Genomic DNA, 21094 nt, shown 5'->3' on the forward strand with positions numbered 1-21094 from the left:
TCAAGCCCCCGGTCCCCACCTGCAGGGGGAGGCCTCACGAGTGGTGGAGCGGGGCTACAGGGGTCTCCGTCCCTCTGTATCTCCCCCTTACCCTCTTGATTTCTGGCTATCTAATAAAGATAATAATTTTTAAAAAGGAAAGATATATATATATCTAAGAAGAGAGAAAAAAGGACAGGGAAAAATGAACGCTGACATTTCCCTGCCGCAAGCAAAGCAGCTGGAGCCCACCAAGATCTATTCATGGGACCTACACCACGAAGGGCTTGCGGGCTGTGTGAGAAGCACATAGAGACATTCCCGCAGGGAGAAGCATATTAATAGGTGTCCTAGAACAAACCTAAATACGCCTAGTGGTACCTCTGGCACGACCACCCTGCGCTTCCAGGCCTGCAGGTCCCTCTCGGTAGCGATCTGGCTCCGGGGCGCGTTCTGGTGCATCTGCCGGACCCCTTCCACCTGCCCGCTCCTGCGCAGACCGATGTTCGGAGGGGACTGGATGTCTAGGCTCAGCCTTCTGAAACCTGGGGGGAGAAGGTCCAGGGGTTACTGGCAAGTCACAACCCAGCCGGGCGGCGAGCACACAGCACACACACATACGCGCAGCACACACACGCAGCACGCGCAGCACACACATGCACAGCACACACACACAGCACACACACATGCGAGCGCACTTCTCAACAGACACCCAAACATGAAGAGAGACTTGGTGGTGAGCCTCTCCATACGCCTGGCCTAAAGCGCAGGCTCCAGAACCTCGGGACCCCCGTGACCTCCTCAACACAGGACAGTTGCAGAGGCAGGAGACGCAGCTCCTCACGCACACGCACACACGGTGCGGGGCCAGCCTGGCCCAGAGACTCGGCCGCAAAGCCCAAGGCTCCGGCAGCCCCTCCCGAGGACTTTTAGAAAGAGCAGGGACGTGTCCCGCAGGGTTCCAGCTGCACCCTCCGAGTCTCGTCTTCAGAAGCACGTTACGACATTTGGGGGAAACTCGCACGGACGGGAAGACAGCTCCGAGCTCCGCCCACACTCAGAAGCCGGGAGGCGGAGGCCCGGGCGCAGAGCTTCAGGGAGAGCAGCCGCGCCTCAGGACCCAGGGTCAGTCCCCAGAGCCACGCGGGCCGAAGCTGACTGGTGCGGCCGGCCCTCCTTCGCTTCTTTTTTCCATTTTACTCCGGATGTCTGTCTATCTGGAGGGACGGGGGAGGAGGAGGAGAGAGGGAGGAAGGAGAGCAGATACCCCCGGCACTGCCGCACCCTTTGTGAAGCTTCTCCCTGCAGGGGGAGGGGAAGGGAAGACCAGGAGCTTGAACCCGGCTCCTCACACGCTAGCGCAGGGACCGGCGTGAGGATCCCGGTTCGAGCCCCCGGCTCCCCACCTGCAGGGGAGTCGCTTCACAGGCGGTGAAGCAGGTCTGCAGGTGTCTGTCTTTCTCTCCCCCTCTCTGTCTTCCCCTCCTCTCTCCATTTCTCTCTGTCCTATCCAACAACGACGACATCAATAACAATAACTTCAACAATAAAACAACAAGGGCAACAAAAGGGAATAAATAAATAAATATTTGAGAAAAAGAATAAAATATTCAAAGAAATGAAGCCTATGTTATACACTCAAGAGGAAGAAAAAAAACCTGGGCTGGGGAGACAGCATAATGGTTCTGCAAAAACGTTCGTGCCTGAAAACCCAGATTCGATCCCCAGCACCAAAATCAGCCAGAACTGAACAGGGCTCCAGTCTCTTTCCGTGTCTTCCTCTCTCTCATCAAAATAAAGTTACATTTAAAAAAAGAAAAAGAAAAAGAAAAGGGGGCCGGGCAGTAGCGCAACAGGTTAAGCGCACGTGGCGCAAAGCACAAGGACGGCCTGAAGGATCCCAGTTCGAGCCCCCGGCTCCCCACCTGCAGGGGAGTCGCTTCACAGGCGGTGAAGCAGGTCTGCAGGTGTCTGTCTTTCTCTCTTCCCTGTCTTCTCCTCTTCTCTCTATTTCTCTCTGTCCCATCCAATAGCAATGACAGCGATAACAACAATAAACAAGGGCAACAAAAGGGGAAAAAATCTCCTCCGGGAGCAGTGGATTCGTAGTGCAGTGCAGGCACTGAGCCCCAACGTTAACCCTGGAGGCCAGGAAGGAAAGAAGGGAGGAAGGGACGGAGGAAGGGAGGGAGGGAGGGAGGCAGGGAGGGAGGGAGGGAGGCAGGGAGGAAGGGCCATAACTCTTCTTATTCGGAGTTTACAGCCTTGGCCCAGAGAGAGCGCTGCTTCACCAGGGAGTCCTCTGAATGTAGCCTTCAGCCTCTTTAGCCTCTCAGCAGCCCAAGGGCAAGCAGCCACACGAAGGAATGGAATCCACTCTGCTGCTTAGATGAGGCTTACAGGCGCGAGGTGGTGGCGCACGGGCTCAGCGCGCACATCGGGTATACAGGTGCGCGAGGCCCCGCCCAGCACAGCAGCCGCGAAGTCACTTCACGGTCCCTCTCCGCACCTCCCCCGGCTTCTCGTGGTTTCTCTCTTTATTCAGAGGAAAGAAGGAAAGGAAGGAAGGAAGGGAGGGAGGGAGGGAGGGAGGAAGGAAGGAAGGAAGGAAAAGGAAGAAAGGAAGAAAGGAAGAGTAGGGGCCAGGTGGTGGCACACCTGGCTGGGCGCACGTATTATACAGGGCACAAGGACCCAGGTTCAAACCCCCGGTCCCCACCTGCAGGAGGAAGCTTTGCGAGCGGTGAAGCAGGGCCGCAGGTGTCTCCCTGTCTCTCTCTCTATCACCCTCTTGATATCTGGCTGCCTTTATCCAATAAATAAAGATAATTAAAAAAGAAAGAAAGAAAGAATCCCTGGTCTGCCTTGTCAACCCATTCAGATGAAGCCATCATGTACATGCTCCTAGGCTGACCTTATTTCTTCCTTCACAGAGAGGGAGAGGGGAGGAGGGAGGAGAGAGGAGAGAGGAGGAGAGGAGAGGAGAGAGGAGGAGAGAGGAGAGGAGAGGAGAGGAGAGGAGAGGAGAGGAGAGGAGAGGAGAGGAGGAGAGGAGAGAGGAGGAGAGGAGGAGAGAGGAGAGGAGAGGAGAGAGAGGAGAGGAGGAGAGAGGAGGAGAGGAGGAGAGGAGAGGAGAGAGAGGAGAGAAGAGGAGAGAGAGGAGAGAGAGGAGAGGAGAGCAGAGAGAGGAGAGGAGAGAGAGGAGAGGAGAGGAGAGAGAGGAGAGGAGAGGAGAGAGAGGAGAGGAGAGGAGAGGAGAGGAGAGGAGAGGAGAGGAGAGGAGGGAGAGGAGAGGAGAGGAGAGGAGAGAGAGGAGGAGAGGAGAGGAGAGGAGAGGAGAGGAGAAAGAGGAGAGGAGAGGAGAGGAGAGAGAGGAGAGAGGAGGAGAGGAGAGGAGAGGAGAGGAGAGAGAGGAGGAGAGGAGAGGAGAGGAGAGAGAGGAGAGGAGAGAGGAGGAGAGGAGAGGAGAGGAGAGGAGAGGAGAGGAGAGGAGAGGAGAGGAGAGGAGAGGAGAGAGAGGAGAGAGAGGAGAGAGGAGGAGAGAGGAGGAGAGGAGGAGAGAGAGGAGAGGAGAGGAGGAGAGGAGAGAGAGGAGAGAGAGGAGAGAGGAGGAGAGAGAGGAGACACACACCCCAGCACTTGGGCTTCCCGGTGCAAGCCCCAGCACCACAGGCGAAGGGTGTGGACCCGACCCGCCGGCTGCCCAGGGCCCTGTAGTGGTTCACGGTTTGCAGCGACCGACCGTCCAGCACTTGCGAATCAGCGAGTCCCCGGCCCCTCGGCCTCAGCCCCCTCACCTCGGCGGGGCGTCTCTTCCCCGTCGGCGAGCCCGCTGGCGCCCAGCCTCTGGTCCTGCTGCCGCTGCAGCTGCCGGATCATCCCGTCCAGGACGCTGGCCTCGGGGCTGCGCTCCCCGGCGTCGTGGGTCTGCAGGCTCACGATCTGCTCGATCACCTCTCCGTCACCTGCAAAGCCCAGCACACCAGGTCACCACCTCCAGGCAGCAAAGCCGCGCCCGGCGGACACTTTCACAGCTGCCGGGACCCCCGCTTTTCGGGGCCGGGTGGTGGTTCAGTTGGTTAAGTGTGTGTATTACCATGCACAAGGACCTGGGTTCAAGTCCCTGGTCCCCACCAGCAGGGAGAAAGGTTCACAAGCAGTAAAGCCGGACTCCACTTTTGAACAAGGGCGTTAACATATCTCTGCAGGCAGAAAGCCTTTCCTCCGGAGGACAGACACAACGGAGAGGAGGAGAGGGGAGGGGAGAGGGAGGGGAGGGGCCGCAGCCGAGGACGTGCTGGAGGACGTGCTGCCGGGACAGAGAGGAGGGGAGGGGAGGGGAGGGGAGGGGAGGGGAGGGGAGGGGAGGGGGAGGGGCCGCAGCCGAGGACTTGCTGCCAGGACAGAGAGGAGGGGAGGGGAAGGGAGGGGAGGGGAGGGGAGGGGAGGGGAGGGGGGGAGGAGGGGAGGAGGGGAGGGGAGGAGGGGAGGAAAGGAGGGGAGGAGGGGAGGGGAGGGAAGGGAGAGGAGGGGAGGGGAGGGGAGGGGAGGAGGGGAGGGGAAGGGAGAGGAGGGGAGGGGAAGGGAGAGGAGGGGAGAGGAGAGCCCACAGCCGAGGACGTGCCGGGGGAGGGAGACACTCGGCCCCCGGCCCGTGGATGGCAGCACCCTTGCTGTCTTGGCTGCCCCGGCAGGCAGTGCGGCCCCGGCCGGGAGGGGTAGCGGGAGACCCAGGCCCACAGGGCAGACATCCCCGCCCGGGCGGGTGGGGCGAGTGAGCGGCAGCTCCCGGTCCGGTCTGAGGGGCACAGGCACGGCTGAAGGGCTCCGTGTCCGCTGAGCCAGACCTACAAGAGGCGCTCGGGCTCATGAGGGAGACGGGACGGGGCCGGGACGGGATGGGACAGGGCCGGGACGGGGACGGGGCCGGGGCCGGGGCCGGGGCCGGGGCCGGGGCCGGGGACGGGACCGAGGCCACCAGAAGCCCGAACGCTCAGCACAGCCCAGTGAAGGCGCCGCTCTCAGAAAGCAGCCTGCAGGGAGCAAACCGGTGGGCTGGGCACGGGGAAGCAGGGTCACCTCAAAAACAAAAGCCACCATTCACCTGGGCGGGGCCCGGCAGCGCTGGTGCGCCTGGCTGAGCACACGCGTTACCACGCGCAGCGGTGTGGGTTCGGCCCCGTCCCCTCCTTGGGCAGGGGGCTTCACGCGCGGCAGGCGTCTCCCCCACCCCCTTCCGCCTCTCAACCCTCTGTCCTATCAAAGTTGAAAATGAATCAGTAACGATGTTTAACAACACGGGGGGGGGGGGGGGGACGACACCTGGAAGAGCGCACATATCACAGTGCAAAGACCTGGGTTCGAGCCCCCGGGCCCCCCCACGCAGGGGGAAGCTTTGTGAGTGGTGAAGCAGGGCCGCAGCTGTCTCTGTCCCTCTCCCTCTCCCTCTCCCTCTCCACCTCCCCGGACCCTGTCAATGTCCGGCCGTCTCTGATAGAGATGTTTTAAAGGAGCAGATAGTGGGGAACGTATCAAACATCCCCGGCCCCCTCGGGCCCCCCACGAGGCAGGAGACGGCAGGGCCCACCGGCCACTGTGCCCGGACCGCAGCGCCTGGAGCAGGGCCGCCGCGAGGGGCACCGATCCTGGACCCAGGTCAGGCGTCAGCCACCACCGCAGCTGGTGCGGCCCCCGTGCCAGGCCAACACCACGGGGGCTCTTGCGGCGAAGAGGCCACCTGACCGAAGGAGAAGCGGCACAGTGCAGGGCCTGGGCTCCGTGAGGAAGGCCCACGTGTCCCCGTCGTCACAGGCCACCTCAAGGTCACACTGTACAACCGCGAGGCCAGCAAGCCCTGGGGATCCTGCCCGAGGGCAGCTGCGGAACTGCCGCCAGGGCGAGGGTCAGGGCGAGGGCGAGGGCTGACGGGTCGGGGAGGCCCCAAGCAGCAGAGCGCACGTCAGACAGCGACTCGGGCCGCAATGGCTCCCCGACACGAGGCCCCTGCAAACGCAGAAAACTGAAGGACAGGCACCGAGCAATCACGGCAAGGGACAAGTGGTCGGGGGTGGGCAGCGGGTAGGGCACTGGACTCTCAGCTGTCCCCGGCAGCACATGTGCCAGAGTGATGGCTGCTTCTCTCTCCCTACCCTCCTACCTTGCTAATAAGCAAATGAAATCTTAAAAAAAAAAAGACAAGGTGGTTAAGCGCACGTGGCTCCAAGGCGCAGGGACCGGCATAAGGATCCCGGTTCGAGCCCCCGGCTCCCCACCTGCAGGGGAGTCGCTTCACAGGTGGTGAAACAGGTCTGCAGGTGTCTGTCTTTCTCTCCCCCTCTCTGTCTTAACCTCCTCTCTCCATTTCTCTGTCCTATCCAACAACGATGAGATCAATAACAATAACAATAACTACAACAACAATAAAAAACAAGGGCAACAAAAGGGAAAATAAATATAAAAAAAAAAAAAGACAAGGGGGGCTGGGTGGTGGCGCACCTGGTTGAGCACATGTTAAAAAAAAAAGACAAGGGAGAAGGCTGGCTCGTCATCTGCAAAGTCTGTCTTTCTCTCCCCCTCTTGTCTTCCCCTCCTCTCTCCATTTCTCTCTGTCCTATCCAACGATGACAACAACTATAACTACAACAACGAAACAAGGACAGCAGAAGGGAATAAATATTAAAAATAAATAAATGAAGGTAGCAGGTGGCCTCTCGCAAGCACGTGCAGGAACAGGACCGGAAACACCCACCGCACAGCCCTCACGACGGCCACCGATCCCGGCAAGAATCACCGTGGAATCTAAGAGCCACGGGGACTGAGCCAGGTGCTCCGGGCTGTTTCCCGCTCATGAGACCAGCCTGAGAAAACCCGGGACTTGAGCAGCCCGGGAGCAGCCCAGGGGCCTGAAAGCCTGAGGTCCCTGAGCCTGAGGAGCGAGCCGCGAGCCCCAGCATCACTGAATATGCCACAGGGCCGCTCTGGGCCGCTCTCCTGCTCTAGGCAAATGACCCATCGTTTGAAAGACCAGAATGTTTGAAAGACGCTTTGTGAGAAGGTGCAGCGCTTACTGGTAGCCACGTAGCCCAGCTGCGGGACCAGGTGCTCCTCTGCAGAGTTCTCTCGGCCCGGAACGAGCCGCTGGTACTTGGTCGGGTGAGGGTTCCCATCCACGTCAACCAGGAACGGCGGAGGCATGAGGTGTGGAGCCTGCTGCGTCTGCTCGTCTAAGACGTAATTATTCGAGTCTCTGATCAGGGGCCGGTAGTCAGTGTGGAAGAACATCTGATCGGGAATCTAGAGAAGGGAGGCCGACACATTCACACTCTGAGCATCGCGCATCAGACCCGGGACTAGGCTGGGAAGGGAGAAGGAAGCCGGCCTCCTTTCCTTCCTCTCAAGCACCCGTTTTACAAGCCGTAAGAGAGTGATAAAGATGACCTTTTCGTACGGCTTGCTGCATCCAAAGCCAAAGATCAGAAGGTGCCCGTGAGAGTCTGTGCACGCGAAGTGCTGTCCGTCCGGGGAGAACTTGCAGTCAAACACAGCCCCGTGGCCCTGTCCTTCGATCTAGGGAAAGCAGAGGCAGAAAGCACAGACGTCACCGACGCCCGGGTCTGGGGCGGCTCCTCTTCTCGCCGACAGCCTGCGACGCACTCCCCCGAGACCCTTCTAAAGACGAATGTTGCCCCGAGCACGGGAGGCAGACTTTGCACAAGGTAACATTCCGTTCAGGCGTGACAAGGAAAGACCTTCTTAGAATTCGTTTTCAAGGTGAGGGGACACACGGCCGTACGCCAGGCCAAAGCGAGAACTTCCTCCCGCACTTGTTCAAGTAAAAGACGGGGGTGTGCTCACGTACGAATGACTGTCGAATCGTTATTGGGCTTTCAAGTGCCAGGACAAGGAGGGGAGACGAGTGCGTGAAGACAGACCCCTTTACTTACCATATTGAAGTAGTGCTTCAGCTTGGCGCCTTTTGTAATATCCCATATAAAGACGCTGCCGTCGTGTCCTGCAGATAACATAATTCTGGAATCAAAGGGATGTGTCTCCACAACAAACACTTCATCAGCATGCCCCTTGATTCAACAGAGTCACACAGTTAAGGAGGGTCTGTGAGAGACAAGCTTACACTTTAAAGCCCATACTACCAGAGTGCACACCGTCTTCTCATGACGGGTTTACGTGGCTTTTACTGTATAAACATACTTTTCTACTCGCTTGATAATATGCTGAGGCTGTCTAGCTTTAGAGCTATATAAATATGTACTATTTACAACTGTAGCGACTAATTCAGGAAATTTTGATGTGTTATACTGCATTAAAAAACTACCAAAGGGGTTGGGAGGTAGCACAGCGGGTTAAGCCACACAGCGCAGAAGCGCAAGGACCGCGCACAAGGATCCCGGTTCCAGCCCCCGGCTCCCCACCTGCAGGGGGGGGAATCACTTCACAAGTGGTGAAGCAGGTCTGCAGGTGTCCATCTCGCCCATCTTTCCCTCCTCTCTCCATTTCTCTCTGTCCTATCCAGTAACAATGACATCAACAGCAACAATAATAACCACAACAACAATAAAACAAGGGCAACAAGAGGGGAAACAAATAAACGGCCTCCAGGAGCAGTGGATTGGTAGTGCAGGCACCGAGCCCCAGCAATGACCCTGGAGGCAAAAAGGAAAAGAAAAAAAAAAAACGAAAAAAAAAACTACCCACAAGACAAGGGGAAGGGCAAACAGCCTAATGGTCATGCAGAGAGACTCTCACGCCCGAGACTCCAGAGTCCCAGGTTCAATCCCCCGCACCACCATAAGCCAGAGCTGAGCAGGGCTCTGGTAAAAACCAGCTGCGACAGCCTGCGAACTGCTGGGAGGCAGTGTGCCTTCAGCAGAGTCTCCGAGCCACAGCCACCTACCAGTAAGTTATGGAGCAGCTGCCCAGTGCAGGAATCCCACACCTTGAGGACATGGTCGTTCACAGCGGTGACGACAATGCTGTCGTCCTGATTCCAAGCTATCATGGTTACTTTAGGCTTCATGAACCTCTCCTCTTCCGAAGAGACGTCCCTAAAGGAGGAGAGAGTGAACTCTGGGGGCAGGCTACGCAGTCTTCACACTCGCTCACCAACACAGTGACCAACGGTCCGGTTCGCCTGTGCCAACCCAGCGGCGGGCAGAAGCCTGCAGCAAAGCCAGCAGGGGCGGGTGCATCCCGCACGGTTCTGACCAAACAAGCCTCCTGCACCACCGCAGCACCTACCAACGCAAACTCCCTCGCCCCGGCCCATTAGCTCTTTCCTCCTCCCGCCCCAAGCTCTGATCAGCTGATACTTTCACCAGTTCTCTCTCCCAGGGGCGGAACACATGAACTTTTTGGAGACAGAAAGGGAATTCCCTTTCATATCCCCAAAGCGCCTGACAGACGGTGTGTGGCCTGAAGTGGAAAGGGAGGGGGCGCCTATTCCATACATGTGACTCCTGAGAGACCCTGGACAAGAATGGTCTTGGTATCCCGTAACTACAAAGTTCTGCAGCCTCTAGGAAAATGCTATGTGGGGAGGCGGGCGGTAGTGCAGCGGGTTAAGCACACGTGACGCAAAGCCCAAGGACTGACATAAGGATCCCGGTTCGAGCCCCTGGCTCCCCACCTGCAGGGGAGTCGCTTCACAGGCAGTGAAGCAGGTCTGCAGGTGTCTGTCTTTCTCTTCCCCTCTCTGTCTTCCCCTCCTCTCTCCATTTCTCTCTGTCCTATCCAATAACATCATCAATAACAAGAATAAAATAACAAGGTCAACAAAAAGGGAATAAGTAAATATTAAAATTTAAAACAAAATTATGTGGAGTTTTTTTCCTGTAAACAGTAAAATGGGGGGAGTCTTCCCCCTCCTCTCTCCATTTCTCTGTCCTAGCCAACAACGACATCAATAACAACAAAAAGAACAAACAAAAAAAAAGACAAGAGAAAAAGGGAATTAAAAAAAAAACAGTAAAAGGGGCCGGGAGGTGACAAAGGTAGCTGAACACACACAGTACCATGTGCCAAGACCCAAGTTCAAGCACCCCATCCCCCCCATCACTCACACACACACACACACTCACACTCACATACACACACACTCACACTCATACACTCGCACACACTCACACACACACACCCCTACCGTAACACTGAAGCTCTCTCTAGAGCAGTGCCAGGCAAGAACTTGGGTCATACACATGGCAAAACAGGTACCCCTTCCCAGGTAGCTAGCTTACCAATGTACCTCAAGGCAAATTTTTTTCTTTATATACAGAGATCGAGAGGCAGACAAGAGACGGACAGACTACTGTTGGTCTGCTTCTAATTCTGCTTCTAAAAACCCCTTCTGTTTCATTTGGTTTAATCCCCCCTGCTTAACACTATTCTATTTACATAACTCAGCACCGCCCTGCCTGCATGGCATTGGTTTAATCCCCACTGGTTCATGACGTCTTTTTGCTCCGCCCCCTCTGGTAGTACACCCTGATTTGCACCAGTCACTTTTCGCTCCACCCTCTCTGCGTCACATCCTGTTTACACCCTACTTGGCAAGTATATTAGTTTTAGTTTAGTTTAGCTCGGCTTAGATTGTGCTGCGTCCTGCACGAATAAAGAGATACTGCCTACAGCTCAGCCATGAGTCTCTGGTCATCTGACTCCCGCCCGTGAAGCTCAGCCGCCCGTGAAACTCAGCCTGACAGATTACAGCACCAAAGCTGCCTCCCATGTGGGGGAGGCGGGGCTTGAACCACCTCAGTCAAGTGCATGGCAAAGCAGCACACTGGCCGAGTGAGCGATGTTGTGGCCTTACCTAGAGCACCTTTTCAAGTCTCCTAGACACAAAGACAAGGGCGTGGTTACGCCAGGCTCTCACGCCTCTAGCTCCATCATCCTGGGTTCAATAAACACATCCTTTCATTGGAACGCTAGCTACAGAAGAGTGTATTTGTGAAACTCGACACGCCGACGTTATTTTTACAACCCGCCCTCAATTTTTAAAGTAGAGGTAGTATGGACAAGTGATATGTGCGGCTCCTTATGTGTGGGGCCCTGGGTTCAAGCCTCAGCATCAAAGGGATGGTATGGGGGGGCCTCCAAGGAGGGTGGAGCAGTGCTATGACCCGTTAGTACCTGTCTCCTCCTAAGTAGATAAATGAATAATAAATGGTAGGAAACACCGGCCAAGTGTGTGCGTGACGCCCAGGTACCATATATATCAGCCAGCCAGCCAGCCAGGGCCAGAGAGACCAAGTCCCCGCAAGGCATCCGCTTAAGTGTGGACAGTCCGACTTACCCCGAGATTCTGGTAGCCATGTCCAGCAAAATGCTTCTCCATTCCAACTGTTCAAATCTCCAGATTCGCGCTGTTCCATCTCTGCTCCCACTCAAGAACCTTGAGATATTCAGAGACAGATCTTACACTCAAACGGACGATCCTGAGGGCCACGGTCAGAATCACAAGCAAATTCTAGCCTGGCAATCGGTAAGCTGAACACGGGAGACCTAGAGCCCCAGCCCCCAGGACAAATCTACACGGAGAAAATCAGGTGTGCGTTGCCTTGTGGAGGACAGCGCATTCCAAACACGACTGCCTGAAAAACTGGGCTCTGCCCTGGCGGGAAGCTGCAGAAGTCACAAGAGCCATTCGGTACGTGCGTCTTCACTCTGAGGCTCAAGATACGCACGTCATGCTCGCCCCTCCCCGTGTAAAAAGCCACTCTCTGAACAATTTGAATTGCTAAAAAAGCTTCAAATAACTGACACCTGGTTTTAAGAAAATGTGAAACAGCCCAGTGACGACAACAGTCCTAGAAAGCAATTCCTCAACAAGAACAAAAGAAAAAACTCTAGTCTGAGAAAGGCATCTGGTGGCCTGGGAAGTGGCAGTGGATCAAGCAATGGACCTTCAAGAGTAACGTCTTGTGTTCAATCCCCAGCACCGCAGATGTCAAAGTGATGCCCTGGCTTTCTCTTCTCCTTCGTAGCAAACATTTTTAAAAGACTTTTTTATTTAACAAGATGGGAGGGGGCCTCACTCTGTCACATGCACTGCCAGGGACTGAACTCAGGACCTCATGCTTGGAAGTACAATGCATTACCCATTGTGCCAACTCCCAGACTACGTAATAAATTTATCTTAAAAAAAAAAAAAAAAAAGGAAGTCGGGCTGTAGCACAACAGGTTAAGCGCAGGTGGCGCAAAGCACAAGGACTGGCATAAGGATCCCGGTTCGAACCCCGGCTCATCCCCACCTGCAGGGGAGTCGCTTCCCAGGCGGTGAAGCAGGTCTGCAGGTGTCTATCTTTCTCTCCTCCTCTCTGTCTTCCCCTCCTCTCTCCATTTCTCTCTGTCCTATCCAACAACGACAACAACAATAATAACTACAACAACAAAACAACAAGGGCAACAAAAGGGAATAAATAAATAAAATAAATATAAAAAAAAAGATATTAAAAAAAAAAAAAAAAAAGCTGAACCAACAACCTCACCAATGTGTCCTGGAACCTCCCCTCCCCAGAGCCCTGCTCTAATAGGGATAGATAGAAACAGGCTGGGGGTGTGGATCCACCTGCCAACGCCCATGTCCAGCGGAGAAGCAATGACAGAAGCCAGACCTCCAGCGTTCTGCATCCCATAAAGATCTTTGGTCCAGGGAGTCAGGCGGGTAGCGCAGCAGGTTAGGAGCAGGTGACGCTAAGCACATGTACCAGCATAAGGATGCCGGTTCGAGCCCCCAGCTCCCCACCTGCAGGTGAGTCACTTCACAGGCGGTGAAGCAGGTCTGCAGGTATCTGTCTTTCTCTCCCCGTCTTCTCCTCCTCTCTCCATTTCTCTCTGTCCTATTCAATAACGACGACATCAATAATAAAAAACAAGGGCAACAAAAAGGAAAATACTAAATTTTTTTTTAAAAAAAAAATGAAAAATCTTTGGTCCCGACTCCCAGAGGGATAAAGAACAGGGAAGCTCCCAGTGAAGGGAATGGGACACGGAGCTCTGGTGGGAGGAGCTGTGTGGGACTGTGCTCTGTTATCCCACAATCTTCTTAATTATTATTATTAAATCACTAATAAAAAAAAAAAAAAAGAAACTGATTATAAAGACAAAAAGAAGCATCTGAAAGACTGGGGACCACAAAGGCTCTAACTTAAGTGACAACTTTCTTGCCGAATACGAATACATCCCAATGGTTGACTAGAAAAGACTTTTTCCAATGTTCCCCACACAGAGATCTCACCCTCCTTCCGGCTACATGTCTCCAGAAAGCACCTAGTCAGCCAGTGTAGAACTAAGAACAACTACTGCTCGTCCTTGGAACCAGTGCTAACTAGTCCCAAGCACTTAAGATTTCACTTTTCCCCAGCCTCAGACACTCTTCATTCACTAACTAACCTGCAGAACACAAAATGGTCTATTGGCTGCATAACATCAATCTATCTGCCTAGACACACACACACACACACACACACACACACACACACACACACACACACACACACACACAAACTTACCGATCACCATTGTTACAAAACTGGATACTATCAACTTTATCCTGAAGGAGAAAAAATATAAAGAATCAGCTACATGGCTTATAAACAAAAACAAAACAAAACAGCTTTCCCTCTTTATTTTTTTATGGTTTTATTTTTTAGTGTTTTTCTTTTTTAGTATTTACTCCCTTTTGTTGCCCGGTTGGAGTCCCCAGCTCCCCGCCTGCAGGGGAGTCGCTGCACGGGCAGTGAAGCAGGTCTGCAGGGGTCTGTCTGTCTCTCCCCCTCTCTGGCTTCCCCTCCTCTCTCCATTTCTCTCTGTCCTAGCCAACAACGAACAACATCAACAATGGCAATAATAATAACCACAAGAATAAAACAAGGACAACGAAAGGGAAATAAGTAAATATTTTTTTAAGATCTTTCTAAAAATAAGGGAGTCGGGCGGTAGCGCAGCAGGTTAAGCACACGTGGTGCAAAGTGCAAGGACCGGCTTAAGGATCCTGGTTCGAGCCCCCGGCTCCCCACCTGCAGGGGAGTCACTTCACAGGCGGTGAAGCAGGTCTGCAGGTGTCTGTCTTTCTCTCCCTCTCTCTGTCTTCCCCTCTTCTCTCTATTTCTCTCTGTCCTATCCAACAACGACGACATCAATAACCACAACAATGTTAAACAAGGGCAACAAAAGAGAAAATAAAATAAAATGTTAGAAAATATTTTTTAAAAAAACTGTTTAAGAAATTTGAAAATGGGTATACGCGCCTTGCTGATTAAATGCCATCAAAAGTTTATTTCGGATAATTAGAATATTTCTCACGTAGGAGAAAAGATGCTCGTACCTGGGGGTACTGGTTATCTTAGTATAAATTAATAGCACTGTTTGCATGACCTAGGTTAAGAGGAACATTCCCACTTGACAGATGAACTGTCACCATTAAGATTTCATTTATTTATTTTTATTTACTTATTACTGAGAAGGGAGGGGGAGGTAGAGAGGAAGCGAGACAGAGACACCTGCAGTCCTGTTTTATCACTCGTGAAGCTCTCCCCCTGCAGGTGGGGACCAGGGGCTTGGACCCGGGTCCCTGCGCACGGATGTGTGCGCTCAGCCAGGTGCGCCGCCACCTGACCCCTCACAGTTAAGATTTTAGACAAAGGTGGTGGCGCACCTGCTTGCGCGCTCGCATCACAGTGCTCAGGGACCCGGGTCCAAGCCCCCGGTCCGCACCTGTAGGGGGGAAGCTTCACGAGCGGTGAAGCAGGGCTGCCGGTGTCTCCGCCCCTCCAGCCCCATCTCCCACTCTCTCAATTTCTGTCTCTACCCACTAATAAATCACATATAGCTGGGGGGAGGTTTCAGACAAACATCAGTGAGCGCGCTCGGCGGTATAGCCAACATGAGCGCTGTGTGAGCTGTCCCATCCCTAGCACCACTGATCCAGGGCCGAGCAGTGCACTGCAGACTCCCCGAGCTCTCCCAAAGAGGCACGTGGAAGTATTTGTGTTTGAGACAGACAGACAGACAGACAGACAGACGGAGAGAGGGAGGGAGGGGGAGAGAGAGCGGGCAGGCGGGCGGGCGGGCGGGCCCGGCATCCCCCGGCAATGCAGTGGCCGCCATGGAGCCCCGGCAGACCTGGGCAGACAGTGAGCTTGCTCCGCCGTGCAGGAGCCAGGCTCGAGTCTGAGCCTCAGCACGTGAGACAGAGGACGTTCCGGTGCCGGGGCGGCTTTCCCTCTCTGCCTCTACTATCTGAAAAGGCGGGCAGGGACCGAGACTCCTCGGGGACAGCAAGAGCAACACGGAATTTGGGGCTAAAAGCTCCAGCGACCAGCAGGGTCTGAGGCGCTGCGTGCGCCCGGTCTGCCGCACTGGCGTTCGGCCCAGAACAGCCGCGGTGCTCCGAGCGGCTTCACGGGACAGCAACGCCGGACGTTTGCCGGACGTTTGCCGGACGTTTGCCCACGGGACCCACTGCGCGGACACTTACGGTGTGGCTCTCGAGTTCGGCAACTTTTTCTGGTGCTTCGAAGCCCAAAAAATACATCCTGATGACATGGTCGGTGCTGCCGGTGGCTAGGAACATCCCACCTGGAAGGGCAAAGTGCGTCCACAGTCCGGCCACCGCCCCCCGTCCACGCCCCCTGCCCCCCGCCCCCCGCCCCCCGCCCCCCGCCCCCCGCCAGCAAGCTCGGCGAGCTCCCCTCGCACCAACGGAGCTCACGTCAGCAGGCCCGCTTCCGCGGAAGCCCCCCAAACGGTACGAGGCCTGTTGAAAATTAACTAGAATCTTTTCTGCTGTGAATGCTTTCTGTATGAAAGATTTGTCTGACCTCCGGCCCCACTTTTTAAAAAAATACTCTTTTATATTTTATTTATTTTCCTTTTCGTTGTCCTTGTTGTTTCTCATTGGTGCTGTAGTTACTATTGTTGTTGATGATGTCGTCGTTGTTGGATAGGAGAGAAAAGGAGAGAGGAGGGGTAGACAGAGAGGTGGAGAGAAAGACAGACACCTGCAGACCTGCTTCGCCGCCTGTGAAGTGACACCTCTGCAGGTGGGGAGCCGGGGGCTCGAACCGGGATCCTGACGCCGGTCCTTGCGCTTGGTGTCACCTGCACTTAACCCGCTGCGCTACCGCCCACCTCCCTCGGCCCCACTGCTAACAGACTCTAAAACCCTTGGGGTTCTCTCACGATGGGAATAATAAAGGGGCCTCGCTGTCTTAAAAGAAGCGCTGCCGAGCAAGTTCAGTGCAGAGGAAGAAAAGGAGGTGCAGGCTCGGCAGGCAGCATGGCGGCGGCAGCCAAGACTCCTCCAGGGCCGCCGTGGGGGCTCGGAGCCGGCACCACAAACCCGGTGCTGCTGGCAGCCACTTTTTTCCCGTTTCATTGTGTAAGACAGAGAAATTGAGAGGAGAGGGAGAGAGACACCTGCAGCCCTGCTTCACCACTTGGAAAGTGAACCCCTGCAGGAGGGGAGCCGGGGGCTCGAACCGGGGTCTCTGAGCGGGTCGGTCTCCGTGCTCGGTGTAACGCTTAGCCTGGTTATGGTGGTGCCGCCGCCAGACCCCTCTCCCCCTTGCCAAGCCCCCAGCACCATCATCAGCCAGAGCGGAGCAGTGCTCTGGCTTTTAAAAACAAAGCAACAGGATGGCAGAGGACCTCGTGGGGAAACTGAGAAATGTCGTGCGCGGACAAGCTACTGTATTAAACTGTCAACTGTAAAACATTAATCCCCCAGTAAAGAGATTTTTAAAAAGTAAAGGAATAAATGAAACCAAAAATCAAACAGAAAAAGACAATGGGGAATCACTTCACTAAGCTGGGTGCCAAACAGATCGACAGGCCCTAACCCTAACCCTAACCCTAACCCTAACCCTAACCCTAACCCTAACCCGCGTCACAAGTCTGGCCCCGCAGCGTGCACGTGTACAGACGCCCCGTGGCTGCAGCCTGAACCTCCTTTCCAAACTGAGGGGTCCACTGAGAAGCCAGAGAGAAGCCGGCTGCCCAGGGGTCAGGGCGGAGCAGGTGGGCGCAGGGGCCGCCTGTGACCAACACCGACTCTGATCCTGACACGAGGCCCCGCGGGCGCCAGTGAGGCTCTGGTCGTCTCACGCTCGGAAATTAAAAAGATGGCTTTAAAGGAACATCTGAGGGCCGAGTGCTGGCGCACCTGGTTGAGCGCACATGTTACAGTGCACAAGGACCCAGGTTCAAGCCCCCGCTCCCCACCTGCAGGGGGAAAGCTTTGCAAGTGAAGCAGGACTGCAGGTGTCTCTGTCTCTCTACCTCTCTACACGCCCTCCCCTCTCAATTTCTGGTCGTCTCTACCCAATAAATGAATAAAAACAATTAAAAAAGAAAATCTGAGAAAGACAGGATGGGGAATAAAACACAAGGGCTCGGGGGCGGGGCGGTAGCGCAGCAGGTTAAACGCAGGTTGCACGAAGCATAAGGACCGGCATAAGGATCTGGGTTCAAATCCCCGGATCCTCACTTGCAGGGGGGTCGCTTCACGGGCAGTGAAGCAGGTCTGCAGGTGTCACTCTTTCTCTCCCCATCCTCTCTCCACTTCTCTATGCTATCCAACAACAACAACAACAGCAACAACACAAATGATAAACAACAGGGGCAACAAAAGGGAAAAAATAGCCTCCAGGAGCAGTGGATTCCTAGTGCAGGTACCAAGCCCCAGCAGTAACCCAGGAGACAACAAGGACAAAAAAAAGTTAAGGGCTGAATGATTACGCGTCACAGTGTAAACCTAATGGATAGGTGTCAGTCACTCGTCACGGTTTTCACAAAAATGGAAGCTGAGCGGGCAGAGTCAGTCAAGCGACCTTACCTACACTGAAGGAAGAACAGAGCATCTGGACACCCGGTCTGGGCTTTTCAGTAAACTTCAGGGGACGTGGGCTGAAAGAGAAGAAGTCTTCAATCCGTGACTCTAACACAGTAGCAAGAGCTGCCATGCAGATTTTAATCGCGTATACTTGAATATACCCTTTTTGTTATTATTGGACAGAGACAGAGAAATTAAGAGGGGAGATGAGATAGAGGGACAGAGACAGAGACACCTGCAGCCCAATCTCCTAACATATAGGCCTTAAAATATATATATATATATGGGGCCAGGCGGTGGTGCACCCGGTTAAGCGCTCACCCTACAGTGTGCAAGGACCCGGGTTCAAGCCCCCTGGTCCCCACCTACAAGGGGGAAGCTTCATGAGCGGTGAAGCAGGGCTGTAGGTGTCTCTCTCCCTCTCTATCTCCCCCTTCCCTCTCAACTTCTCTGTCTCTATCCAATAATAAATACATTTTCTTAAAATGGTGACTAAGAACTTTCATAAAAAAAATACTGGCTAAGTACACAGATCTCATAAAATGGAGGGTTGAAAACACCAAGTTCCCATATTCAACATATTTGAAATATCTCAAAGCTCTGTGTGGTCAGGGAGGTAGGGCAGTGGCTACAGTGCCGGACTTGCAGACACGAGGTCACGAGTTCAGTCCCCAGCATCGCCTGTGCCAGATGGTGCTCTGCTTCTCTCTCTTCCATAAGTAAATGAATAAATAAATCCTTTAAAAAGTTTCTTGGAGGGCAGGGGTAGACAACATAATGGTTATGCAAAACGACTCTCAAGTCTGAAGCGACAAAGCCCCACGTTCAATCCTCCGCACCACAAACCAGAGCTGAGCAGAGCTCTGGTAAATAAACAAACAAACAATAAAGTTTCAGGGGCTGGGTGGTGGTGCACCTGGTTAAGCACACGTTACAATGCACCGGGATGCAGGTTCAAGCCCCCAGTCCCCACCTGCAGGAGGGAAGCTACAGAAGTGGTGAAGCAGGGCTGCAGGTGTCTCTGTCTCTCTCCCTACCACCTCTTCCCTCTCGACTTCTGTCTCAATCAATCAATCAATCAAGATGCTAAAAAAGTGGAAAACAAAGTTCTGCACCATCTGGAGCACAATCCATCTCAAGTGTGCGCCTGCAGCCCGGCCCTCAACCGCAGGAAGCACCGTGAGTGCCGAGCGCCCGGGGAGCCAGCGGCATGGCACCGTCCCGCAGGCGGCACAGGCCCGAACCCGAGATGGCCCCACCGAGCCCCCAGAGCCTTCACACCCGTCGCCAGGTGGCCCCCGCGCACGCCGCCCTTCTCTCCCCCACAAGCGTGCCGCAGCCTCGTCTACCTCCACTGCACGGGGCACTCGCGGGCCCACCCAGTGCTGGGGGCAGCCGCGGGGACAGCCCGTTCACGGGCATGAGGAGGCCGGCCGCCAGACAGGACTTTGCTTTCTTTCCTTTCTTTCTTTCTTTCTTTCTTTCTTTCTTTCTTTCTTTCTGAGATCGGACTCCCTCTCGCCAGACTCAGTCGTCACAGGAAGGAAAAGGATCACAGGGTGCGAGTCGCTCACCTGAATCGCAGGGTCTCCAAGTCCCACTGCCAGAAGCAGACTGTGCCATCAGCACCGGTGGAGACCATGTACCTCTGGGAGCCCTTGGCCATCGGGCTGAACTGAAAAGCAGTGACACACACTTCAGTCTCCTGAGCAGTTTTTCAACTTAGCTTTTCACGGGTACTCTCCAACACAAGAACTCAAAAATTCTGGTGAGACTGCGGTGGTGGAAAACCCGAAGCGGGGGCCGGGAGGTGACACACCGGGTTGAGTGCACGTAGTACAAAGCATAAGCACCCGCGTAAGGATCCCAGGTGGAGCCCCCGGCTCCCCACCTGCACGGGGTCACCACATAAGCGGGGAAGCAGGTCTGCCTGCTGGTGTCTGTCTTTCTCTCCCCCCCCTCTATCTGCCCCTCCTCTCTCCATCTCTGTCCTATCCAACAACAGTGACATCAAGAACAACAAGAAGACAACAAGGGCAACAAAAGGAGAAAGAAAGAAAGAAAGAAAGAAAGAAAGAAAGAAAGAAAGAAAGAAAGAAAGGAAAGAAAAGAAAAGAAAAAAAGAGAGAAAGCGAGAAATCTACTATTAGGGAGTAAAGCCTGCCCCGAGGCCTAGAGGCCCCACAGGCCCCAGAAGGCGGCACGGTGACTAAACCCTCGGATTCTCAGGCACAAGGCCCTCAGCTCAACTCCCAGTACCCCATGTGTCAAAGAGATGCTCTGGTTCGCGGCTTCTACCTCACTACTATTTTTTTTACTTTATTTCATTTTACTTCATTTTACAGGACAGAGAGAAACTGAGAGGAAGAGGGAGATGAGGAGGAACGGAAACAAGGAGACCCCTGCAGCCCTGCTTCACCACGCAGGAAGCTTTCCCTCTACAGGTAGGGCCGGGGCCTTGAACCCGGGTCTCTGCGCACTATAATGTGTGCAGTTAACCATGTTCGCCCGCCACCACCTGGCCCCCAAATTATATATATATTATAGGATAGAGAAATTGGGAGGGAAAAGGAATAGAGTGGAAGAGAAAGACAGAAAGCCACCTGCAGTTCTGCTTCACCAAGAGTGAAGCTCCCCAGCCCCGCAGGTGGGAACCAAGGGCTTGAACCTGGGTCCTTGCGCTTGGTAACATACGCTCAACGAGGGAGGCCACCACCCGGTCCCCAAAAGGATCTTTCAAACAATAAAACCACATGTACAGGAGGACAAGAGGTTCACCGACACCACCACGACTGCGAAGAGAAAGAGGACAGGGCAGAGCCTGACCCGAAGTCAGGCCGCTCCGTCGTCTCCCGTCAAAGCCGGAGCCGCTTCAGACAGGAATCACCAGCAGCACAGCGAGGCGTGAAGCCACCCACCTCCTCACTGCTTCTCGTCTGCGAGAAAACCGCGCCCGCTGCCCGCGTACCTGCAGAGAGGTGACAGAGCCCGAGTGTCCCTGCAGCACGGCGACCGGGGCGCACGTCCTCAAGCACCACACGCGGATGATCTTATCACAGCTCCCTGCGGCGATCAAGGTGTTCTCATAGCTCACCGCCATGTCGGAGATCTCTGCAGAGTGGCCTCTCAGTGTGGACAAGAGGCGGCCGTTGTGTGCGGACCAGATCTTCACCAAGCAGTCATCGGACCCCTAGGAAGATTCAGAGTCAGCAGCGGGCATCGCGCCGGGCCTGGAGGGGCAGCACCCCGGGGAGGGCCGGGTCTGAG

At 54.6% G+C, this 21094-nt stretch overlaps 2 protein-coding genes across 5 annotated transcripts in view; both read right to left on the reverse strand.

The window, feature by feature from the left end:
• Window positions 1-21094, reverse strand: part of PSMG1 (proteasome assembly chaperone 1) — a 90927-nt gene that overhangs the window by 51579 nt on the left and 18254 nt on the right. The gene's annotated exons all lie outside the window — the stretch shown is intronic.
• The window catches only part of BRWD1 (bromodomain and WD repeat domain containing 1), a 75827-nt gene that overhangs the window by 36471 nt on the left and 18262 nt on the right, over window positions 1-21094 (reverse strand). For 2 of the 4 annotated variants that reach the window (XM_060198709.1, XM_060198710.1), the window contains exons 8-19: window positions 20796-21017; window positions 19402-19502; window positions 17831-17901; window positions 15473-15573; window positions 13506-13546; window positions 11288-11386; window positions 8891-9041; window positions 7923-8057; window positions 7417-7545; window positions 7047-7272; window positions 3777-3944; window positions 341-524 (exon numbers count right to left, since the gene is read on the reverse strand). In XM_060198709.1, coding sequence (XP_060054692.1) covers window positions 341-524; window positions 3777-3944; window positions 7047-7272; window positions 7417-7545; window positions 7923-8057; window positions 8891-9041; window positions 11288-11386; window positions 13506-13546; window positions 15473-15573; window positions 17831-17901; window positions 19402-19502; window positions 20796-21017 — 1628 coding nt within the window. Of the gene's footprint in view, window positions 1-340; window positions 525-3776; window positions 3945-7046; window positions 7273-7416; window positions 7546-7922; window positions 8058-8890; window positions 9042-11287; window positions 11387-13505; window positions 13547-15472; window positions 15574-17830; window positions 17902-19401; window positions 19503-20795; window positions 21018-21094 lie in introns of those variants that run through there. The other 2 variants (XR_009551713.1, XM_060198711.1) reach the window with 2 other exon arrangements.

The sequence above is a fragment of the Erinaceus europaeus genome, chromosome 9 (assembly GCF_950295315.1).
Source record: "Erinaceus europaeus chromosome 9, mEriEur2.1, whole genome shotgun sequence".
Lineage (NCBI taxonomy): Eukaryota > Metazoa > Chordata > Mammalia > Eulipotyphla > Erinaceidae > Erinaceus > Erinaceus europaeus.